This window comes from Lissotriton helveticus, assembly GCF_964261635.1.
Source record: "Lissotriton helveticus chromosome 1_1 unlocalized genomic scaffold, aLisHel1.1 SUPER_1_unloc_8, whole genome shotgun sequence".
Classification (NCBI taxonomy): Eukaryota; Metazoa; Chordata; class Amphibia; order Caudata; family Salamandridae; genus Lissotriton; species Lissotriton helveticus.
The window spans coordinates 5045635-5064272 of NW_027611725.1; the positions used below are offsets into that span (position 1 = coordinate 5045635).

General features: G+C 42.9%; 1 protein-coding gene across 1 annotated transcript in view; it reads right to left on the bottom strand.

Annotated features, from left to right (window-relative positions):
* Positions 1 to 7474: 7474 nt before the first annotated feature.
* LOC144806483 (uncharacterized) overlaps positions 7475 to 18638 on the bottom strand; it is a 46194-nt gene continuing 35030 nt past the window's right edge. The window contains exon 2 of the mRNA XM_078672838.1: positions 7475 to 14976. Within this exon, the coding sequence (XP_078528964.1) occupies positions 13029 to 14558 (1530 nt within the window). The 5' untranslated portion in view covers positions 14559 to 14976 and the 3' untranslated portion in view covers positions 7475 to 13028. The remainder of the gene's footprint in view (positions 14977 to 18638) is intronic.

Below are 18638 nucleotides of genomic sequence, written 5' to 3' on the forward strand. Positions count from 1 at the left end.
GTTGATTAAACAGGCCTTGATATTAATGCTATTGGCCAAGGGGGGCACCAGAGGAGGCTTAGATGCGGTAATACTGCCACTCACCCTTCCTCCGCTAACCACCAGCTTAAAGAGGCATGTGCTGTAGAAATATTCAGAGGCGCCAGTCCCCAGGTCTATCTTGGCCTTCCCTGGACAAGCCGCTTTGTCCATGTTTAGAAGCTGATCGCCAGACCTGGCAATACGGGTCAAGGTAGAAAATCAGGCAGCATTGCTGGCGCTGGCCATGGACGGGCGCCGACAGGCTTGCTTTTGGCGCGTCTGCATCGCATCCGTGTTGCGGCTCCCATTAGGGGGTCAGGTCAGCCGGTCGACAACCAGACGGTGACCCTCAAAATGTCAGAAGGAGGGTCCTCCACTTCTGCTTCAGTAGATGCGGGGAGTATGGGTAAGTGAAAGGGAGGCATAGCGTAGTCTTCTCGATGGTTGGTGGAAGTTCAGGCAGTGGTTAATGTATATGGGTCCTTGGTTGTATAGAGCCTTGTGTGTGTGGGTCAGCAGCTTGAATTGTCATCTCTTCTGTATAGGGAACCAGCGGAGTTGCCTGAGGTGGTCTGTGATGTGGGTTTGTCAGGAAAGGCAGAGGATGATTCTGGCTGTGGCATTTGGTATGGTTTGAAGTCTCTGTAGGAGGTGTGCGACAATTCCTACGTGGAGGGTGTTGCTGTAGTCCAATCGGCTGGTGATGAGAGCCTGTATCACGGTGCATCTCACGTGACAAAGTAGCCTCTTGAACATCTTCTGAGTATTCACACAGTGTGGAAGCAGGCAGAGGAGACGGCATTGATCTGTGATCTCATGGTGAGGTTGTTGTTGATGATAATTTCAAGGTTTCTGGCGTGGTTGGAAGGAGTGGGTGCGGGTCCTAGGCCTGATGGCCACCAGGAGTCATTTCATGTGTTGCTGCTCTTGCCAAAGATCGGTACTTCCGTCTTGTCTGTTTAGCTGCAGGCACTTTTTCTTCATCCAGTCAGCGATGTTTGTCATACATCTGTGGAAGTTGGTTCTGGTGGTGGTGAGACATCGGTGAGTGAGAGGATGAGTTGGGTGTCGCCTACGTAGGAAATTATTTTGAGACCGTGGGATCTGACGATGTTGACCAGTGTGGTCAAATATGTGTTGAAGAGTGTGAGGCTTAAGGATGAGCCCTGGGGGATACCGCAGGTGATCTCCTTGGGTTCAAAGGTGGAAGGTGGGAGGTGGGTCCTCTGGGTTCTTCCGGTGAGGAAGGAGGTGGTGGAATCTTTCAATCAGTGTGTGGTGGGATATGGTTTCAAAGGCTGCTGAGCAGTCAAGGAGGATCAAAGCTGCCGTTTCTCCTTGGTCGAAGAGGGTTTGGATGTCATCAGTCACTATTATCAGGATGGTTTCGTAGATGTGATTGATGTGGAAGCCAGATTGGGAAGCATCGAGTAGCTGGTTCTGCTCCAGGTGACTCATGAGTTGATTGTTGATTATCTGTCCCAGTACTTGCGCTGGGAATGGGAGCAGGGAGATTGGCGAGTAATTTTGTAGTTCTCTTGGGTCAGCAGAGGGATGTTTGAGGCTTGCTCTCGTGCTTTAAAAATTGTAAGAAAGGGAGGCACTCAACCAGTGTGAGAGTTAGAAAAGGTCTCCCATGCCCACAATTCACCAGCTACTAATCCTTGAATAAGCACTCACAGTGTCAAGACAAGTTATATCTCTCATTGGTATGCAAGAAGGACAGTATTGTAATACTGCTGTTATAGCTATAACTATGGAGCATCACTTGAGTCTGGGCATCAATGTGATAGATGCCAATTTAGCCACCCTGAGTCTAGACTGTAAAGCTCTGCTAAGGTTACTCATACAATGTGGGTAGGTGTTTGTTGGGAGGGCTGTGTGAAAGACTATTACTAGAACACAGGTGACACAGGGTTTTGATGGTAGAAATACTTCTGATCAAATAGTTTTGATTTGACAGAAAAGCTTAGCAGGAAGAGGAGGGTTCCAAAATTGCAGACACAACACATATGACTGGGGAAAGCGCTGGATGTAGGGCTGGGCTGCTCGCCTGTAATGTGAGAGGGGTGAATGACCACCACAAGGCCCGACTGGTGACTGCATACCTCATTAGGCCTAAGGTGTGTGTCATCCATTAGTTCCGGAGATGCATGCTGGTTATGTGGGGGTTAATCATTTCTCCAAAATCTGGAGCTCGTGCCTCCATTTCTTTTCCTCAGCTGCCTCAGAAATTTACGTATAAGTAGAACCCAAAAAATTCAGGTACAACCACAATTCCTTGAGATAATGATGGTTACAATAATTAGAGAAGGTCCTTAAAAGTACTGATCTCCTTTTTTTTTATTTTATGTTTTTACAGATTACACTGCGTCATTGCCCTGATGATAATCCCTTGACTCAGACAGGGATTTGAAACGCATCTGCACCATTCCACAAACAATCCATGAGGGAATTTGATTAAACATTGCCCATAAGTCATGAAAGGGATACTCAACAAAGTTTTCAACCCCATTGACTTTAAGCTTTATCTCCTTGGTCAGCAACTCTCCCTAGAAAAAGATTTTAAAGAAGAATCTTGTTAAGAGAGTTCTGTGAGGTTATTCCTCAGTAAATTCTAAGACTGGTGTAATACGTTCATTAATTTAGGCGACTTTACTTGCACTGTTTTGAATGCTTATAACTGTATTGATTGTTCATTTATTCATTCATTAACTTAGCTGACTTTATTTGCACTGTTTTGAATGTTTATATTCCTATTGCGTGCATGGTTATTGTTCAAGAACTATGTAAAAAGCAAAGTGTATCACTCTATGTACAGGCGTGCATGATAATAATGATGTAAAGATCTCAAATGTTTAAATTTTTGCAAAGCAATTAAGCCAGAACCAAGATTATTCATGTATATTGGCTCCAATACCTGCTGGAATAAACAGCAGATCACTACTAAACAAGCGGGCCGGATTCCTTTTTTTTCTAAAATTGATTGCATCCTATCTGACCCCTTTTTGACCAATACTTTCTAAAAGTGGCATTTCCAAACACACAATTTAAAAACCATCTCTAGTAAATGAGGTCTTATTAAATACTGAGTTCAGAGAGCCTAAACTTTATTTTTCTATCTTATCCCTATGGGAAGATATGCTTGTAAAATGTTACAACCACACCGGCCCTCTTCATCACAGAACGTGTCCACAGGCCTAAACCATAAGCCTTGTTAAACCAATATAACCACTTCCGTAGCGACTGAGGAAGCATTCCCCATTCTGCCCTATAGGGCAAGATAGCCTTTCAATAGTGATAAATGAAATTGGCATGTTTTCACTATCAGGACATGTTACACACATCAGTATATGTCCTATCTTTCACATACACTGCACCCTGCCCAGGGTGGTACCTTGGGCCTACCATAAAAGTGTCCTATATGCAAGAAAAGGGAAGGTTAGGGCCTGGCAAGTGGGTGCACTTACCAAGTTGACATGGCAGTTAGCAAACTGCGCACTGACCCTACAGTGGCAGGCCCGAGACATCCTTTTAGGGCTACTCATGTGGGTGGCACAATCAGTGCTGCAGGCCAACTAGTAGTGTTTGATTTACCAGCTCCGGCGCACCCAGTGCACTTTACTAGGGACTGACCAGTAAATCAAAATATGCCAATGGGGAGAACCAACCATAATAACAATTTACACAGAGAACACATGCACTTTAGCACTGATTAGCAGTGGTAAAGTGCTCAGAGTCCTAAAACCAACGACAACAGGCCGGGAAAAAATAGGAGGAAGAAGCAAAAAGTTTTGGGATAACCCTGCAAAAAGGACCACGTCCAACAGTCCTCAATACCTGGGTGTTTGAATAAGCCTACAGGACCTGAGAGCACCTGGATACCCTATTGAGCGATTAGCCACGCTTTATAAATCCTGCTCGATTGAAGCCTTGATCACCATGGAATTAACAGTTATCTTTTCATAAACAAGTAAAGCGAAGCGAACAGTTTTTTTGTAGCGTCTATCCAAGTATCAATGTCTTCAGGATGGTGAAACACTGACCTATCAATTGCCCCTTCTGTCCATTTAATAACTGTGGATATATTTTTGTATACTTCCCACTGTGGCTCTTCGGTCATCAAATGGGCCCATACAGTTTAGTAGTATTATGTTTTTACAATGCTACTTGGTGGGAGCCCAGTTGGAGAAGAGCGTGGTACAGCACTGTTGAATTTGTCATGCCAGTTTATTATAGTAGAATCTGGAACAGGAAAAGGGCCTTGTCAAGATGCTTAGTGACCATGACTCAGCTTTGTAAACAGGACACATCACTGGATGTGTCATCCCGTCACCACAACCAACAGTGACATCGCAGACCACCTCAATCTATAGAAATGCAGGCATAGATTTGATAAAATTGATACAATGTCTCTTGCGTTTTGTTGCTGGTTTAAAATTTGCATTGTGCTTATATACGTAACCAAAAGAAGCACAAATGATAGACAGAATTTGGAATAAATCAAACATTCACCCCCAATCAAGAGATCGGGTTTAAATCCATTGTCATTTTGCTCACCATGCCGCGCCAGTTTAGACCCTGCCATATGCAAACCATTGGCTCTGTTCCTCATGGGAACAGTCTAGCTCGAAATGCAATGACAGGTCCTCCCTAGACCAGAAACAAGCATCCTGGGACCGGTTTTGGGGTATAAACCCTAATCAGTCAGCTTGAATCCAGTGCACAGTGAGCCCGGGTCCCACGTCTGGGCATACCCTTGGCCCTTTATATTGTTCCTCCCTAGGGTGGTCTTTCCTATGGTACAGTGGCTGTGCGGTAACCTTCTAATAAATGCCTTGTCACTTTCTGTACATTCGTATGGTTACTTCTTTAAGAAAACTTTTTCACATTCTCCAGGAACTCGCCCCGAGTTTTGCAAAGTCATTCCTTGCTTCATCACCCAACTCGCCCTTGCCTCCGAACACTACATATTCTTAGCAGATTTCAACTTCCACATGGAAGACCATAGTGATGCCAGCACTAATAACTTAATAGAAAGCATGAGCAACATCGGCCTCACCCAAGTGATCATCAACCCAACACACATCGTAGGGCACATGCTTGACTCCATCTTCATCTCCAGCAAAACAATCAAGTACCACCATGTCACAGAACTCACCTTGACCGACCACTCCATTGTCCACTTCACCATCACAGGGCACAACGCTACAGAACCGAAGCCAAACAACCCAGCAAACCTCAGCGCAACTTGAAAACTGTCTCAGACGAGAACTGGAACAACATTCTCCATGCCAACTGTCCGGACACAGCTCCAGACCTTAAACAGGCCATCAAGAACTACACAGACTGGATCACCGACTATGTCAAGTTCAAGTTTCAAAGCTTTATTCGATTATTAAAAAAATCAGTCATAAAAGCATACAATACATGTACATTCATATTGTTACACTCTAATATGACTACCCCATAAAAACAGGTTTGGTGCAGCTCAATAAAACAAAATAATTAAAAGACCATACTTTTCCTTGCGGCCACATATTTCAGAATAAACGTGGCTGTGTGAAAACAAATGTCAGGGTCATCTAAGGAAAACAGCAGCCTCATTGCCGAATTTACCATTGTAGTTGCCCGTTTTATAAATAGTGGTTTTAAATAGGCAACGCGAAGATGTTTATAAAGGTCACACAGAAATAAAAAATGCACAGCACTCTGTTTGGTGACCCCGTCGCATGGGCATGGTATAGAGGGATAGTTTTTCATAGCTGGGAACACAACCAAATGGTCCTCAATTCCGAGTCTTAGTCTAATAGGGACAAAACGATGAGATGGTCTGGTGACAACCTTTAAGTATTTGGAAAAACCAGATGAATCCCTATTGGAGTGATAATACTGAGGGATAGTTAACAGCATAGTAGAGTCTCTACGCGCTTGAGCTTTTTTATGTAAATAAGAAGACTTTAGCTCTTTCTTTGAAATATCAGAGAGGCTCTCCTGATCAGCCAGGAGATTAAGATTAAATAAATCCCTAGCAGTTGTCACAACATAATTAATCCATGGGATCAGTGAGCTTTTGTCTAAGCGGAGACAATCAGTAATAATGCTCCTCATAAAGCTAGGTTCTTTCTTATGCCAGATTGCTCTCCACACCGACTATGTCACCCCGCCGAGCCGAACAAGATCAGAGAATCCACAAAATGTGTCAACTTGTTTACCCCGCAACATTAGACCTCTCAATGAGACTGTTGTTGGCTAGAAAGAATATGGAGTACCAGTAAGGATCCAGTGCACTACACCACCTTCAGGACAGCGATCAAGCACTACCACCTCCTCCTTAAAGAAGCGAAGAAGAGTGCCCTCACATGCTGCATAGAGATCAGCTCTAACCACAGCAATGAGCTCTTCACCATCGTTAGGGAATTCAGCAACCCTGCGTCCACTGAGAAGATCATAACTTCCTTCTGGGATCTCTGCAACATGCTTGCTGACTACTTCCATTAGAAGATCGCAGTCATCTGCAGGGACTTTTGACTCTCAGCTCTCCGCAAGTGACAGCCTCAACATCCTCACACCCACTGACACTAACTCCGACCTCCGGCTGCTTCCTGAGACCTCCGCATTGCACAAGACACCACCTCTATAATGAAGTCGATGCACTCTGGGGTACCCACTGATCCATGCCCCTACTTTATCTTTAATCCCAGGATCAAGGTTATCAGCTTACAGCTCACAAAACCACTGAACAGATCCATAGCCATGGACTCCTTCGCGAAAGAGTGGTAACACGCAGAAGTGAAACCCCTCCTGAAAAAACCTTCAGCAGACCTAGTGCAGCTGAACTACTCGTGACTGATACCCCTGCTCTCGCTCCCAGCCAAAGTCTTCAAGAGGTCGATCAAAAGGCAGGTGACCAGACACCTGGAGCACAACAACCTCCTGGACTCCTCCCAGTTCGGCTTCCGAGCCAATCAAAGCACAAATAGCAGCCATAGATGATATCAGAGCCCTCCTGGACCTCAGTGAGACTGCAGCCCTCATCTTCCTTGACCTCTCAGCTACCTTCAACATGGTCTCCCACCAGATCCTGATCGACAAGCTCCAGCACATCGGAATCCAAGGAAATGTCCTCAAATGAATCGCATCCTACCTCACCAGAAAACTCAGACAATCAGACTTCCGCCCTTCTCCTGAACCCAAGGACATCATCTGCAGCACCCCCACAAGGATCCTCAGTTAGCCCCCCCTTCTTCTACACTTACATGATACACCTAGCCAACATAGTCAGTTCGCACGGGCGGAAGGTCATCTTCTACACCGGCTAGACCCACCTCACTATCTCCAGAGACAACTTATATAGGTGCCCAGCCAACATCACTGACTGGATGAAGCACAACTGCCTAAAACTGAACATGGACAAGACAGAAGTCCTCATCTTCAGTAACCAGGCATCTCCTTGTTTAAAAAACATTTTTATTGAATAGTTCAGGTGTATACAAAAATAGCTTTTCAATTAATACAAATGTTCCAAAGAAGTATCAATCAATTTAAAAAGGAGTATAAAAAACAGTTCATCACAGGGGGCCATAAAAAGAAAACACAGCAGTGCATCATAAATATTTAAGATAAAACATTAAACCTAGGAATAATAGCAGGACACAAATTCATCAATTACTACATTCTATCATCCCTCCAGCTCGCAAGGGGGGCCCAGATCTTTTGCCCCATCTCCCTCATTCTTCTACCCCTGCGAGCATACAGGGACCTTTCCATGTTATGAATGCAAAGCAATCTTGATAGCCACATCTGGAAGGAGGGAGCCGAGGTATCCTTCCACCTTGCTGCCAGGAGTATCTAAAAAACTGATATTGAGATCAAAACAAAAGCATCTCCCCACTTATTCAGACTTAATTTACCATCTAATCCAAATATGATCAATACCGGGGATAGGGTAATCTTGATCCCTAGCAGCCCCTCCAAAAATTTCTCAATCTCTGTGCAGAGTATCTTCAATGCACTGCATTAAAAAAACATATGTACTAAATTAGCCGGCCCTATAGAGCACCTTGGACACCTATCATCATCCCTCTTCCCCCATTCAAATAACTTGGATGGGGTAAAATAGAGGTTATACAAAGTCTTGTAATGTTGAGCCCTAAGGTTCGTGGAGCGAAATACATTATTGGCCATCTGGAGCGCTCTATCCAAATCCACATCTGGTTCCCCAAGCTTTTGCGCCCACGAGGCCTCCACCTTCTCCATATCATCTTGAAGTGTCTCGGATAGAGCCCCATATAATATACCAATCCTCGTGCCACCCCCAAGAACATAATCCATGATCTCACTTCTTCCACATGGATTAATCCGTGGTCTGATGGATGCAAGGGTCTGGGATATTTGCATATATTTAAACCTGTGTTTCCCCTCTAGTCCAAATTTTTGTTGTAATTGTGTAAAGCTCAATGGGGCAGCACCTACCCAGAAATCCCCGATTCTGCCAATTCCTTGCACATCCCAGACGGGCCACCCTCCATCCCTGCTCAGATGTGGAAAAAGTTTTGACTTCCAGAGTGGAGTATAATGATTATATTTGGGGATTCCTAGTATTTTCCTAACCATATTCCACACACCCCTGGCCCCATCCAGCAACTTAAATCTCTTTTTATTGTAATACCGACAATCAGTATTACGGAGCAGAAACCCAAATGCTTCATTCCCCAGAAATAATTCCTATATCGAGGGGAGGACAGTATTTAAAGTTTGGCTATTGGAATACCCGGAGAGGTTACCCACAAGTATCGCCATTTGGCTAAACAAAGTAGTGGCATAGCAATACCTAATATTTGGTGCCCCAAGACCTCCTCTTTCTTGCGGTAATGACAAAAATTTTAGGGATCTTCTTGTCTTCCCGTACTGCAAAAGAAAACTACTAAATGCTGAATCTATGGATTTTAGCACCTTTTCCCCCACCAAGAGCGGAATTGATCTAAAGAGATAGAGCAGTTTCGGGAGCATGGTCATTTTTAAAACATTAACTCTCCCCATTAACGAGAGGTGGATAACATCTATCCTCTTTAGCTCTCTGACAATTGAATCAATTAGCGGCTCATAGTTTTCTTTTATTATAGAATCCATTGATGAATTGATTCTAACAGCTAGGAAGTTAGCCGAGTCTATATATGTGGCATCCCTTTTAACCATATTGTTTGAGCATACTATCTGGGTCTTTTTTTCATTAAGAAAATACCCAGAACAACAGCCAAACTCTAAGGTAATTGCCTTCAAAGCCAACATAGCAGTGACAGGGTCAGTATTCAAAACTGCTAAGTCATCCGCATAGCCTAGCACATTTGTCTCGAAACTGTTCTGAACCACTGCTTTAATATCTGCACACCCCAGGATCTTCCTTATCAGTGGGTCTATATATAGTGCAAATAAAATGGAGGAGCATGGGCACCCTTGACTGGTCCCCAGAGAAATAAAAATGTTGTTGGACCCCCCACCCATTAGCTGAACTCTGGCATACGGGCTGGAATACATAGCCTTGATGGTCTTAATTTAGGGCCAAGGCCCCTCCGTTCCAATATCCCCCATAGATAAGACCAGGTAACACGATCAAAGGCTTTTTCAGCATCAAGAAGGATCATGGCGATCCGAACCTCCGAGGCAGCATGCGCATCAAACAGTGTGATAGGCCGCCTTATATGGTCCGTTTTTCCCCAACCCGGGATAGACCCATGCTGCCACGGGAAGACCAACCCACCAATGACCCCTCCCAGCCTATTAACCAGTACCTTGGAATAGATCTTAATGTCTGCATTCATGAGGGATATTGGACGGTACGACCTGGGATCCTCCTTCGCTTTGCCCTTCTTATGGAAGATTATTATGTTCGTCTCCTTCCACGAATCTGGAATCCTTCCGGTATTAATTATACCACTAAATAAGTCTAGTAATATAGGGGGCAAAATTTCCTGCAAGCATTTATACATTTCGGCTGGAATATTATCTGGCCCAGTGGCCTTACCTGCTGGAGAATTCTGGAGCGACATTAACACTTCACTCAATTCCAAATCTTTATCAAGTATATTCCTATCTTCATTTGTCAGGGGGTGCCCACATTCCTCAAAAGATATCCCAGTTGGATCTACCCTAACCTCTTCTTGATATAGTTTTTGATAGAACTCCATGAAAATTCTTTTAATATCTTCCGATTCCGTATAATCTTGATTATCCGCCTGTATTCTTTCTATCTGATTTTTACTACGCCCCTGCCTAATCCTCAATGCTAGTAACTTACCCGCCTGTTCCCCAGTCTCATAAATCTTTCCATTAAATAGCTAGTATTCATCTGCTCTTTTCTGAGCCTCTGCTTTATAGATTTCTGCTTTAAGAGCCAAGATCTTACATAAGCTTTCATTTACATCCTTCCCCTCTATGATGTCCCTTACATGTTGTTCCTCACCCACTACTAATTGAGCCATTATCTTCTCATGTTATTCCCTGGCTTTTTTCCTCTGGCTTGCCGAAAAGCTAATTACTTCCCCTCTTAGTGTTGCCTTGAAGGCGTCCCAAACGGTGTTACAGGAAGCGCTAAACCTATTTAAATCAAAAAAACCTTGAGTCCAGTTCTTAATGTGGTTCACAAATTCAGGAACTAATAAAAGTTTATTCTCAAACGTCCAGCGAGTGGGGAGATTTATGATATTTAACAGTTCATATTCTAGAACCAGTGGACTATGTTCAGATAGAACTTTCGGCATTTTACAGATCCCTATCCTTCTTATCTCCGAGCCTGAAACAAAGAAGTAATCCAATTTGGTGTATTTTTTGTAGGGGCAGGAAAAATAGGTATATCCTGGGTTCGATGGCTCCTAAGTGCCCCATACATCCACCAGATTGTGAGTATTCATTAGGGCAGATATGGCTTTGAGCACCTTAGGTTTACGCCCTGCATACGGAGTACTGTTAGCTCTGCTAGAAAAATCTGCGGATATATTAAGGTCCCCACAGAGTATTAGGGGATATGGCCAGTTCAATAGCTCCAGCTCTAATTTATCAAATATATCTGGTTCGTCCTGATTGGACCCATAAACCGTACACAGGGTGATCCCTATTTTTAGTTCAACTATGGCCCATCTCCCCCACGGGTCTGATAAGGAGCGTAGATGTCCCCCCAAATTATTTTTAGCCAATATGGCAACCCCCCTAACTATGGACGTCTGGGTAGAGCAGCCCACAAGATCGAAGCCCTTGATGTTTAATAAGTGTTTCTTCGACCAAGGCAGGTGTGTTCCTGGATACATAAAACATCCAAGCGATTCAGGCCCACAAAGCATCCTAGTCTCTGCCTTTTGAGTCCTTCATTCAGGCCCCCTACATTTAGTGTACAAATCCTAAGTTTCCTCATCATATCCTTGTTCACAGATTGATCCACCATATAATGAAATGGTACCAGTACTACACCTAGAACTAATATTTTTACCCCTTTTTGTAACCAGGCATCTCCTTGAAGCAACGCATTGAGGTAAGCAGAATCTGGCTTCTTTCCCTCCCCCACCGACCATGTCAGAGACTTCAGCATTGTCTTGGACAACAAGCTCTCTATGAAGAAGCAAATCAACATGATCTCCACCATCTGCTTCCTCACAATGCGCATGCGCCGCAAGATCTTTAGATGGCTCTCCACCAGACATCTGCAGTCCGCCTCCCTCCGAGAGTCTAAAGCACCTGGCACGGAGGCCACGGTTAATCCCAACTGGCAGCAAAGACCTGGAATGAACTCACCCTGCACCTGAGATCTGCCTCATCACTGAATCTGGAAAGGACTCTGGACCTGGCTGTTCAACTGATCGGCCCTTCCGGACAACAACTCCTCACCCAGCGCCTTGAGAACCTCACTGATGGTATGCTGCGCCTAATACCCATTGATTGATTGACTTTGTACATTCATATAGATTTTTCTCAGTGGGGACTTTCTGATGCAGTTTTACCTCTTCCTTGCCAATACATGCCTTGCTAAATTTAGTGCGATCTTCAGGGTTGACTTTTGATGTCGAGTTAGCTCTCCATTGATGAATGCATGGTCACGTTCAATACATTTATAGAGTTTCTCTCCTGTGTGAACATTCTGATATATTACATTTTGTTTCATAATTGATCCCTTGTCACATTCTATTCATTAATAAGGTTTCTCCCTAGTGTGTGTTTGTTTATGCTGCATTAGCGTATTCTTCCCGTGGAAGACTTTATTAAACTCTCTACATACACTGGATTTCTTGCCAAGTAGATTTTCAGATTTCGCTTCAGTTTTCAATTTATTATGAATGCTTTGTGGAATTCAGTACATACATATATTTTCTCCCATGTGTGAACTTCCTGATCTTGTGTTACATTTTGCTTTGTAATAAATCCCTTGTCACATTCTGTAAATTCATGTGGTTTCTCCCCAGTGTGGACGCTGAAATTGCTTTAACACTCTCCTTAAAATAAATACCTCGTCACATGCAGTGCAGTTGAATGGTCACCCTCCATTTGGAATAAATGCGTTGTCACATTTTGTACAATTATGTGGTTTCTTTCATTTGTGTACATTCTGATGTATTTTTAAACTTTGCTTTGGAATAGCTGCTAAGTCACATTCACATTGTTTTTCACCAGTGTGGAATTTCTGATGTAGTATTAATCTTCGCCTAGTAATAAATGTCTTGTTGCTATGTACATTCATAGGGTTTCTCTCCTACATGGACTATCTGATGTTGCATAAGATGCGACTTTCTAATAAATGCCTTCTCACATTCAGTGCAGTCGAATGGTCTCTCTCCGATGGGGATTTTCTAATATTACTTCAGCTCTCCATTGGTTATAAATGCTATGTCACATTCAGTACACGGATATGGTTTCTCCCCAGTGTGGAATTTCTGAAGTAGCGTTAGCTCTCTATTTGTTATAAATGCTTTGTCACATTCTGTACATTTATATGGTTTCTCCCCAGAGTGGATATTTTGATGTCACTTAAGCTCCATGTTTTTTCTAAATGCTTTTTCACATTCTGTATATTGATATGGTTTCTCCCCAGTGTGGACTTTCTGATATTCCATTAGATTTGACTTTCTAATGAATGCTTTGTCACATTCTGTACATTGATATGGTTTCTCCCCAGTGTGGACTTTCTGATGTTCCATTAGATTTGACTTTCTAATGAATGCTTTGTCACATTCTGTACATTGATATGGTTTCTCCCCAGTGTGGATTTTCTGATGTAGCTTTAGCTTTCCATTTGCTATAAATGCTTTGTCACATTCTGTACATTGATATGGTTTCTCCCCAGTGTGGATTTTCTGATGTTGCTTTAGTTCTCCATTTCTTGTAAATGCTTTGTCACATTCTGAACATTTATATGGTTTCTCCCCAGTGTGGATTTTCTGGTGTTGCTTTAGCTCTCCAAGTGTTATAAATGCCTTATCACATTCTGTACATTGATATGGTTTCTCCCCAGTGTGGACTTTCCGATGTTCCATTAGACGTGACTTTCTAATGAATGCCTGGTCACATTCTGTACATTGGTAAGGTTTCTCTCCAGTGTGGATTTTCTGATGTTGCAGTAGGTATCCATTTCTTAAAAATGCTTTGTCACATTCTGTACATTGGTATGGTTTCTCCCCAGTGTGGATTTTCTGATGTAGCTTTAGCGCTCCATTTACTATAAATCCCTTGTCACATTCTGTACATTGGTATGGTTTCTCCCCAGTGTGGATTTTCTGATGTCGCTTTAGCTCTGGAGTGTTTATAAAAGCTTTGTCACATTCCATACATTGGTATGGTTTCTCCCCAGTGTGGATTTTCTGATGTAGCTTTAGCTTTCCATTTGCTATAAATGCTTTGTCACATTCTGTACATTTATATGGTTTCTTCCCAGTGTGGATTTTCTGATGTAGCGTTAGCTCTCCATTTGATATAAATGATTTGTCACATTCTGTACATTGATATGGTTTCTCCCCAGTGTGGATTTTCTGATGTCGTATTAGCGTTCCATTTCTTATAAATGCTTTGTCACATTCTGTACATTTATATGGTTTCTCCCCAGTGTGGATTTTCTGATGTAGCTTTAGCTCTCCATTTCTTGTAAATGCTTTGTTACATTCTGTACATTTATATGGTTTCTCCCCAGTGTGGATTGTCTGGTGTTGCTTTAGCTCTCCAAGTGTTATAAATGCCTTATCACATTCTGTACATGTATATGGTTTCTCCCCAGTGTGGATTTTGTGATGTCGTTTTAGTTGTCCATTCATTACAAATGCTTTGTCACATTCTATACATTTAAACGGTTTCTCCCCGGTATGCATTAGTTGATGCTGGTTTAGGTTCTTCTTCCTTATGAACACTTTATTACAGTCAATACATTTATATGGTTTCTCTCCAGTGTGGATTTTGTAATGCTGACTTAGATTCTTCTTCCTATGGAACACTTTATTACATTCTGTACATATATATGGTTTCTCCTCTACGTGGACACCCTGATGCTGCATTAGGTCTTTCATTGCAAAGAAAACTTTTCCACAGTCAGTCAATCAATATGGTTCTTCTCCAGTATGATTTTCTGATGTTGCACTTGCTCTTTCTCTCCCTAATAAATGTGATGTCACTTTCTAGATATTCATACGGTTTCTCTTCTGTGTGTTCTTTCTGATCCAGGTTAGATCTTCCTTCGTAATGAGAACCTTATCAGACTTGCTTCAGTATGTCAGTGTGTTATTTCATCAATGTATACCAGGTGATCCCTAAGAGCCAAGTACAGACCAGATTGGGCAGTTTGGGTTTTCTGCTGTAGAAACAGACTTACGCGAGGCATTAGCCTTCAAGGGAAGAATTTTCGAGGTGTACTGTTTTTACATCACTTCCTACACAAGTGATGTTTAATGCCTTCACCTTTTATGTTCTTTCCTGCTTTTATGTCACCTGTTGGAAAAAAATTAAAAAACACTGAATAAGCTTAAATGGTGGGTCCATCACGAAAATCTAGTGGCATTTAATGAGACATTTAATTGACCACATAGACAAGTGCGCAGAAAAAATTCTAGATTACACTTTCAATGTAAAGATGCAATAGGCAGAGCAAGGGCATACGATCCTTCCTTGACGCCCTCCTATCGCGGAGTGTAGACTCAAGGAGAAACCAAGACTCCAGTTGAGTCTTTTGTCAGCGGTTCTGTGTAGATCCATAAGTGTCGGATTTGATGGGGCCAGAGCCTCAGCATTTACGTCCAAATGTGCCTTTAATATGAGGGAAACTTCAAAGAGTGGTTTTGAAGTGCACCAGTATCTCTTCCAATCCCAGCATTCACTCCAGACTACCAAAGGGAGTTATCATTCCTTTGTATGGGGTCAGTCTACTACCCTGTAAAGGGTAAGAGTGGGCCCCTTCCTCCTATCTGCGCAGAAAGACATATTGGGATGCAGATGGATGCAGATAAGTGCTAAATCACACCCAACCCTTGCAGTGTCTGTGGCTCTCTAGAAGGAATACACAAAGGGGTCGGTCACCTAGGCCAGACGTGTATTAGAGACAGGGTGTAAGGCACAAAGAGCAGTACAAGCAAAGAAAAGTCCACTTTCTAAAAGTAGCTTTTCTAAAATAGTAATGTTAAAACCGACTTAACCAGTGAAGAGGATTTATCATTACCATTGCAAAGATATGAAACATGAAACGGCTACTCCTTTCCAATCAGGAATTACAGCTGAAAGAATTCCCAGTTCTAGCCAATTAGGGGAGTAGGCCTTACAGCAGTGAAAAAATAATTTAGCTGTTTGTCACTACCAGGACATGTAAAACATGGAAGTATATGTTCTGCCTTTTACTCAAATAGCGTCCAGCACTTTGGGTTCCCAAGGCCCTTCCTTAGGGGTGACGTATATGTAATAAAAGGGGAGTTTAAGGCTTGGCAAGTAGCTTTAAATTCAGAGTTGAAGTGGCAGTAAACTTCACACACACACTCAATGCAGTGGCAGGCCTGAGACATGGTTTCAGGCTGCATATGTGGGTGGCACGGTCAGTGCTGCAGCCCACTAGTAGCAAATAATTAGCAGGCCCTGGGCACATGTAGTACAATTTACTAGGGACTTATAAGCAAATTAAATATGCCAAGTAAGTATGAGCTCATGGTACCATGGTTAGGGGAGAGAGCACTGACACTTTAGCACTGATTAGCAGTGGTAGCTGGTGCAGAGTCCTAAAACCAGCAAAAACAAGCACAGAAAATGGAGGGAGGCAGGTAAAAAGTTGGGAAAAGATCATCCTAAGGCTGCCAGGTCTAACAGAGCCTTTTCCAGGGAATGGACCACACAACAAAGAGCATCACAATAATGGCAGAAAATATAATCAATTGCTGCAAGGGAGTCCTCTATACTATCAGAGAGCATGCGATGGGACCCGGACAATAATCTGAGCATCTTTCACATGGTGTAACTCCAGAGATGAGGCTCTGACCAGATCTACACAAGGAATACGAGATTTACAACCATAATAAACACAAATTGGCAAAGTCAAGAAGTCTCACCTTTTAGACTTATAGGCTTTGTAAATGCTGCACAACACCAACAAAGAACAAGCATTTGCAATGCAATAGGTCTCACATTTTTTAGAGTTGGAGCTAATAGTGTAAATATACATATTTTTTCCTTATGCGTTTAGTAGTGGAAGGATGTGATGGCAATTGTGTGTTTTACAATTAATTTATAATCAAGTGTATCAATTGTTTTGTGTTTCTCGTGTATGGGGCTTACTGGGATACAGTGTAAAGCAATCCTGGGTTTGTTTTAGCAAATGAATACTATGCAGTTATTAAGGACACAACGAGAATGCTTTATTACATAAAGGGAAATGCCGGGTATGGACATATTGAACCCAAGAGAATAAGAGTCACCTGATTATTTTATTTGTGGGTATTTAATAACGTTAAGCAGCATGATGGTGCTAATTTTACCTGGTTTTTAACACCCTGTTGGGTGGCTGCTATGAATCTCGTGTGATTATCCCTAGGGCCCCTCAACGAGCAGAATAAAGAGAAAATTCCAGGTTGTAACTAGTTGGTTTGTGCACAGACTAATCAAACCTCGCCGGAGGTTGTAATGATAGGATGAGAATGGGACAGACTGGGGAAGCAATGGATGCATAGGCATGGGGAGCAGAGACACGATGAGCAGGGCTACAGTGAGACAATGTGAGCTGAAGCAGACACAGGAATTACAGGTTATGAAGGTAGCGATACATAAACCAAAGGGGGTGTATTTGGGGGGTGGACACACATTGGAGCATGGGGTATCAACCAGGCATAAGGTAAAAAGAGGAGGATGAACACCCGTCAAGGCACAGAGACTGGGGGTGCAAGCAATGGAGACACAGTGGGAGCGAAGATGACTGGTGAGAGCTAGCATATTGCAGGGAGGCAGGGATACAGTGAGCACATACAGCTGCGGAAAAACCAAAGTGATGTACCTCTGCGTGAACCCATTAGGAGGTAGCAAAGAAGTGTCCTGAATTTTTACTCTCATCGTCCTAAATTTACACCCATGCCAGTAGGTCACCCTAGGTGCTAAGGGTGCATAGAGCGCCTTGGTGGGCCTAGGAGAGGGGCAAAGGCTAGTGCCTGAAAGGCGAGCAAAGCAGCGTGCTTTAGGTGAAGGAGACCAAGAAAGTGCTCCGAGGAGAAGGGGCAGTGAGGATTGCTTCAAAAGAAGGAGATTGTAAAAGAAAAACTCAGTGATGGTGAATCACCTTCTCATTGACATGGAGTCATCATGTAAACCTACCTGGTCAGTAAAGCCTTTGAGGGTGTAGCCATGTCAGGTTTTCACAATATCCACCTGAATCTTATTTACATGCGTTAATGAAAATGGGATCCAGAATGGGTGTGTGGTCTGGCCCTCATCAACCTGTGTTGGGTGACCCTAATTTGTAAACAATTAGCAAGCATTATCACGATGCTTCCACAAGTAGAGGAGGCATCTTTTTGATGCTAATAATCATATCCAAACTTAAACTCACTTTTATAAAAAAAAAATGCTCTAGCTAGGAGGCATTTGTTATTGATATGTATTGAATGACTAGAATATTGCCTTATTAAAAATACAAGCATTTTGAGAAGGCAAGCTGCCTGCCAAGAGTACTGGTTATTCCTTCCTCCTCAAGTATCACACACGGCTCGCCACTAATAGAAAAGTACTTGACTCCTGGAACTCGAAGGGATTTAGAATATAACAACTCTAAAGAGGGTTCATTTTACAAAGTTGAGTTTTTAACAAACCAGTGAGGTATAAGAGCCCACTTCAGAGAACAGAGCATACTTCAGAGGTCAAAAGGTTCGAACACCAGTGGGGATGACTAAGACCCTCGTTTCAAAGGTCGTGCAAATTTGGCTGTGATATACTGCTTATATATCAAAATGGGGCGGGGGGGGGGGTGTAGAAGCATTCTGGGAGCCCCACTCAGCTTCCGGATATATATCACTAAATCTACTCACTTTCCGCCAATGCGCACTCTAACCCATCCTCCCTTTGCTCCGGACTCAACAATATTGCCAAATGGATGCATGAAAATAAACTTAAACTCAACGGGGGAAAGA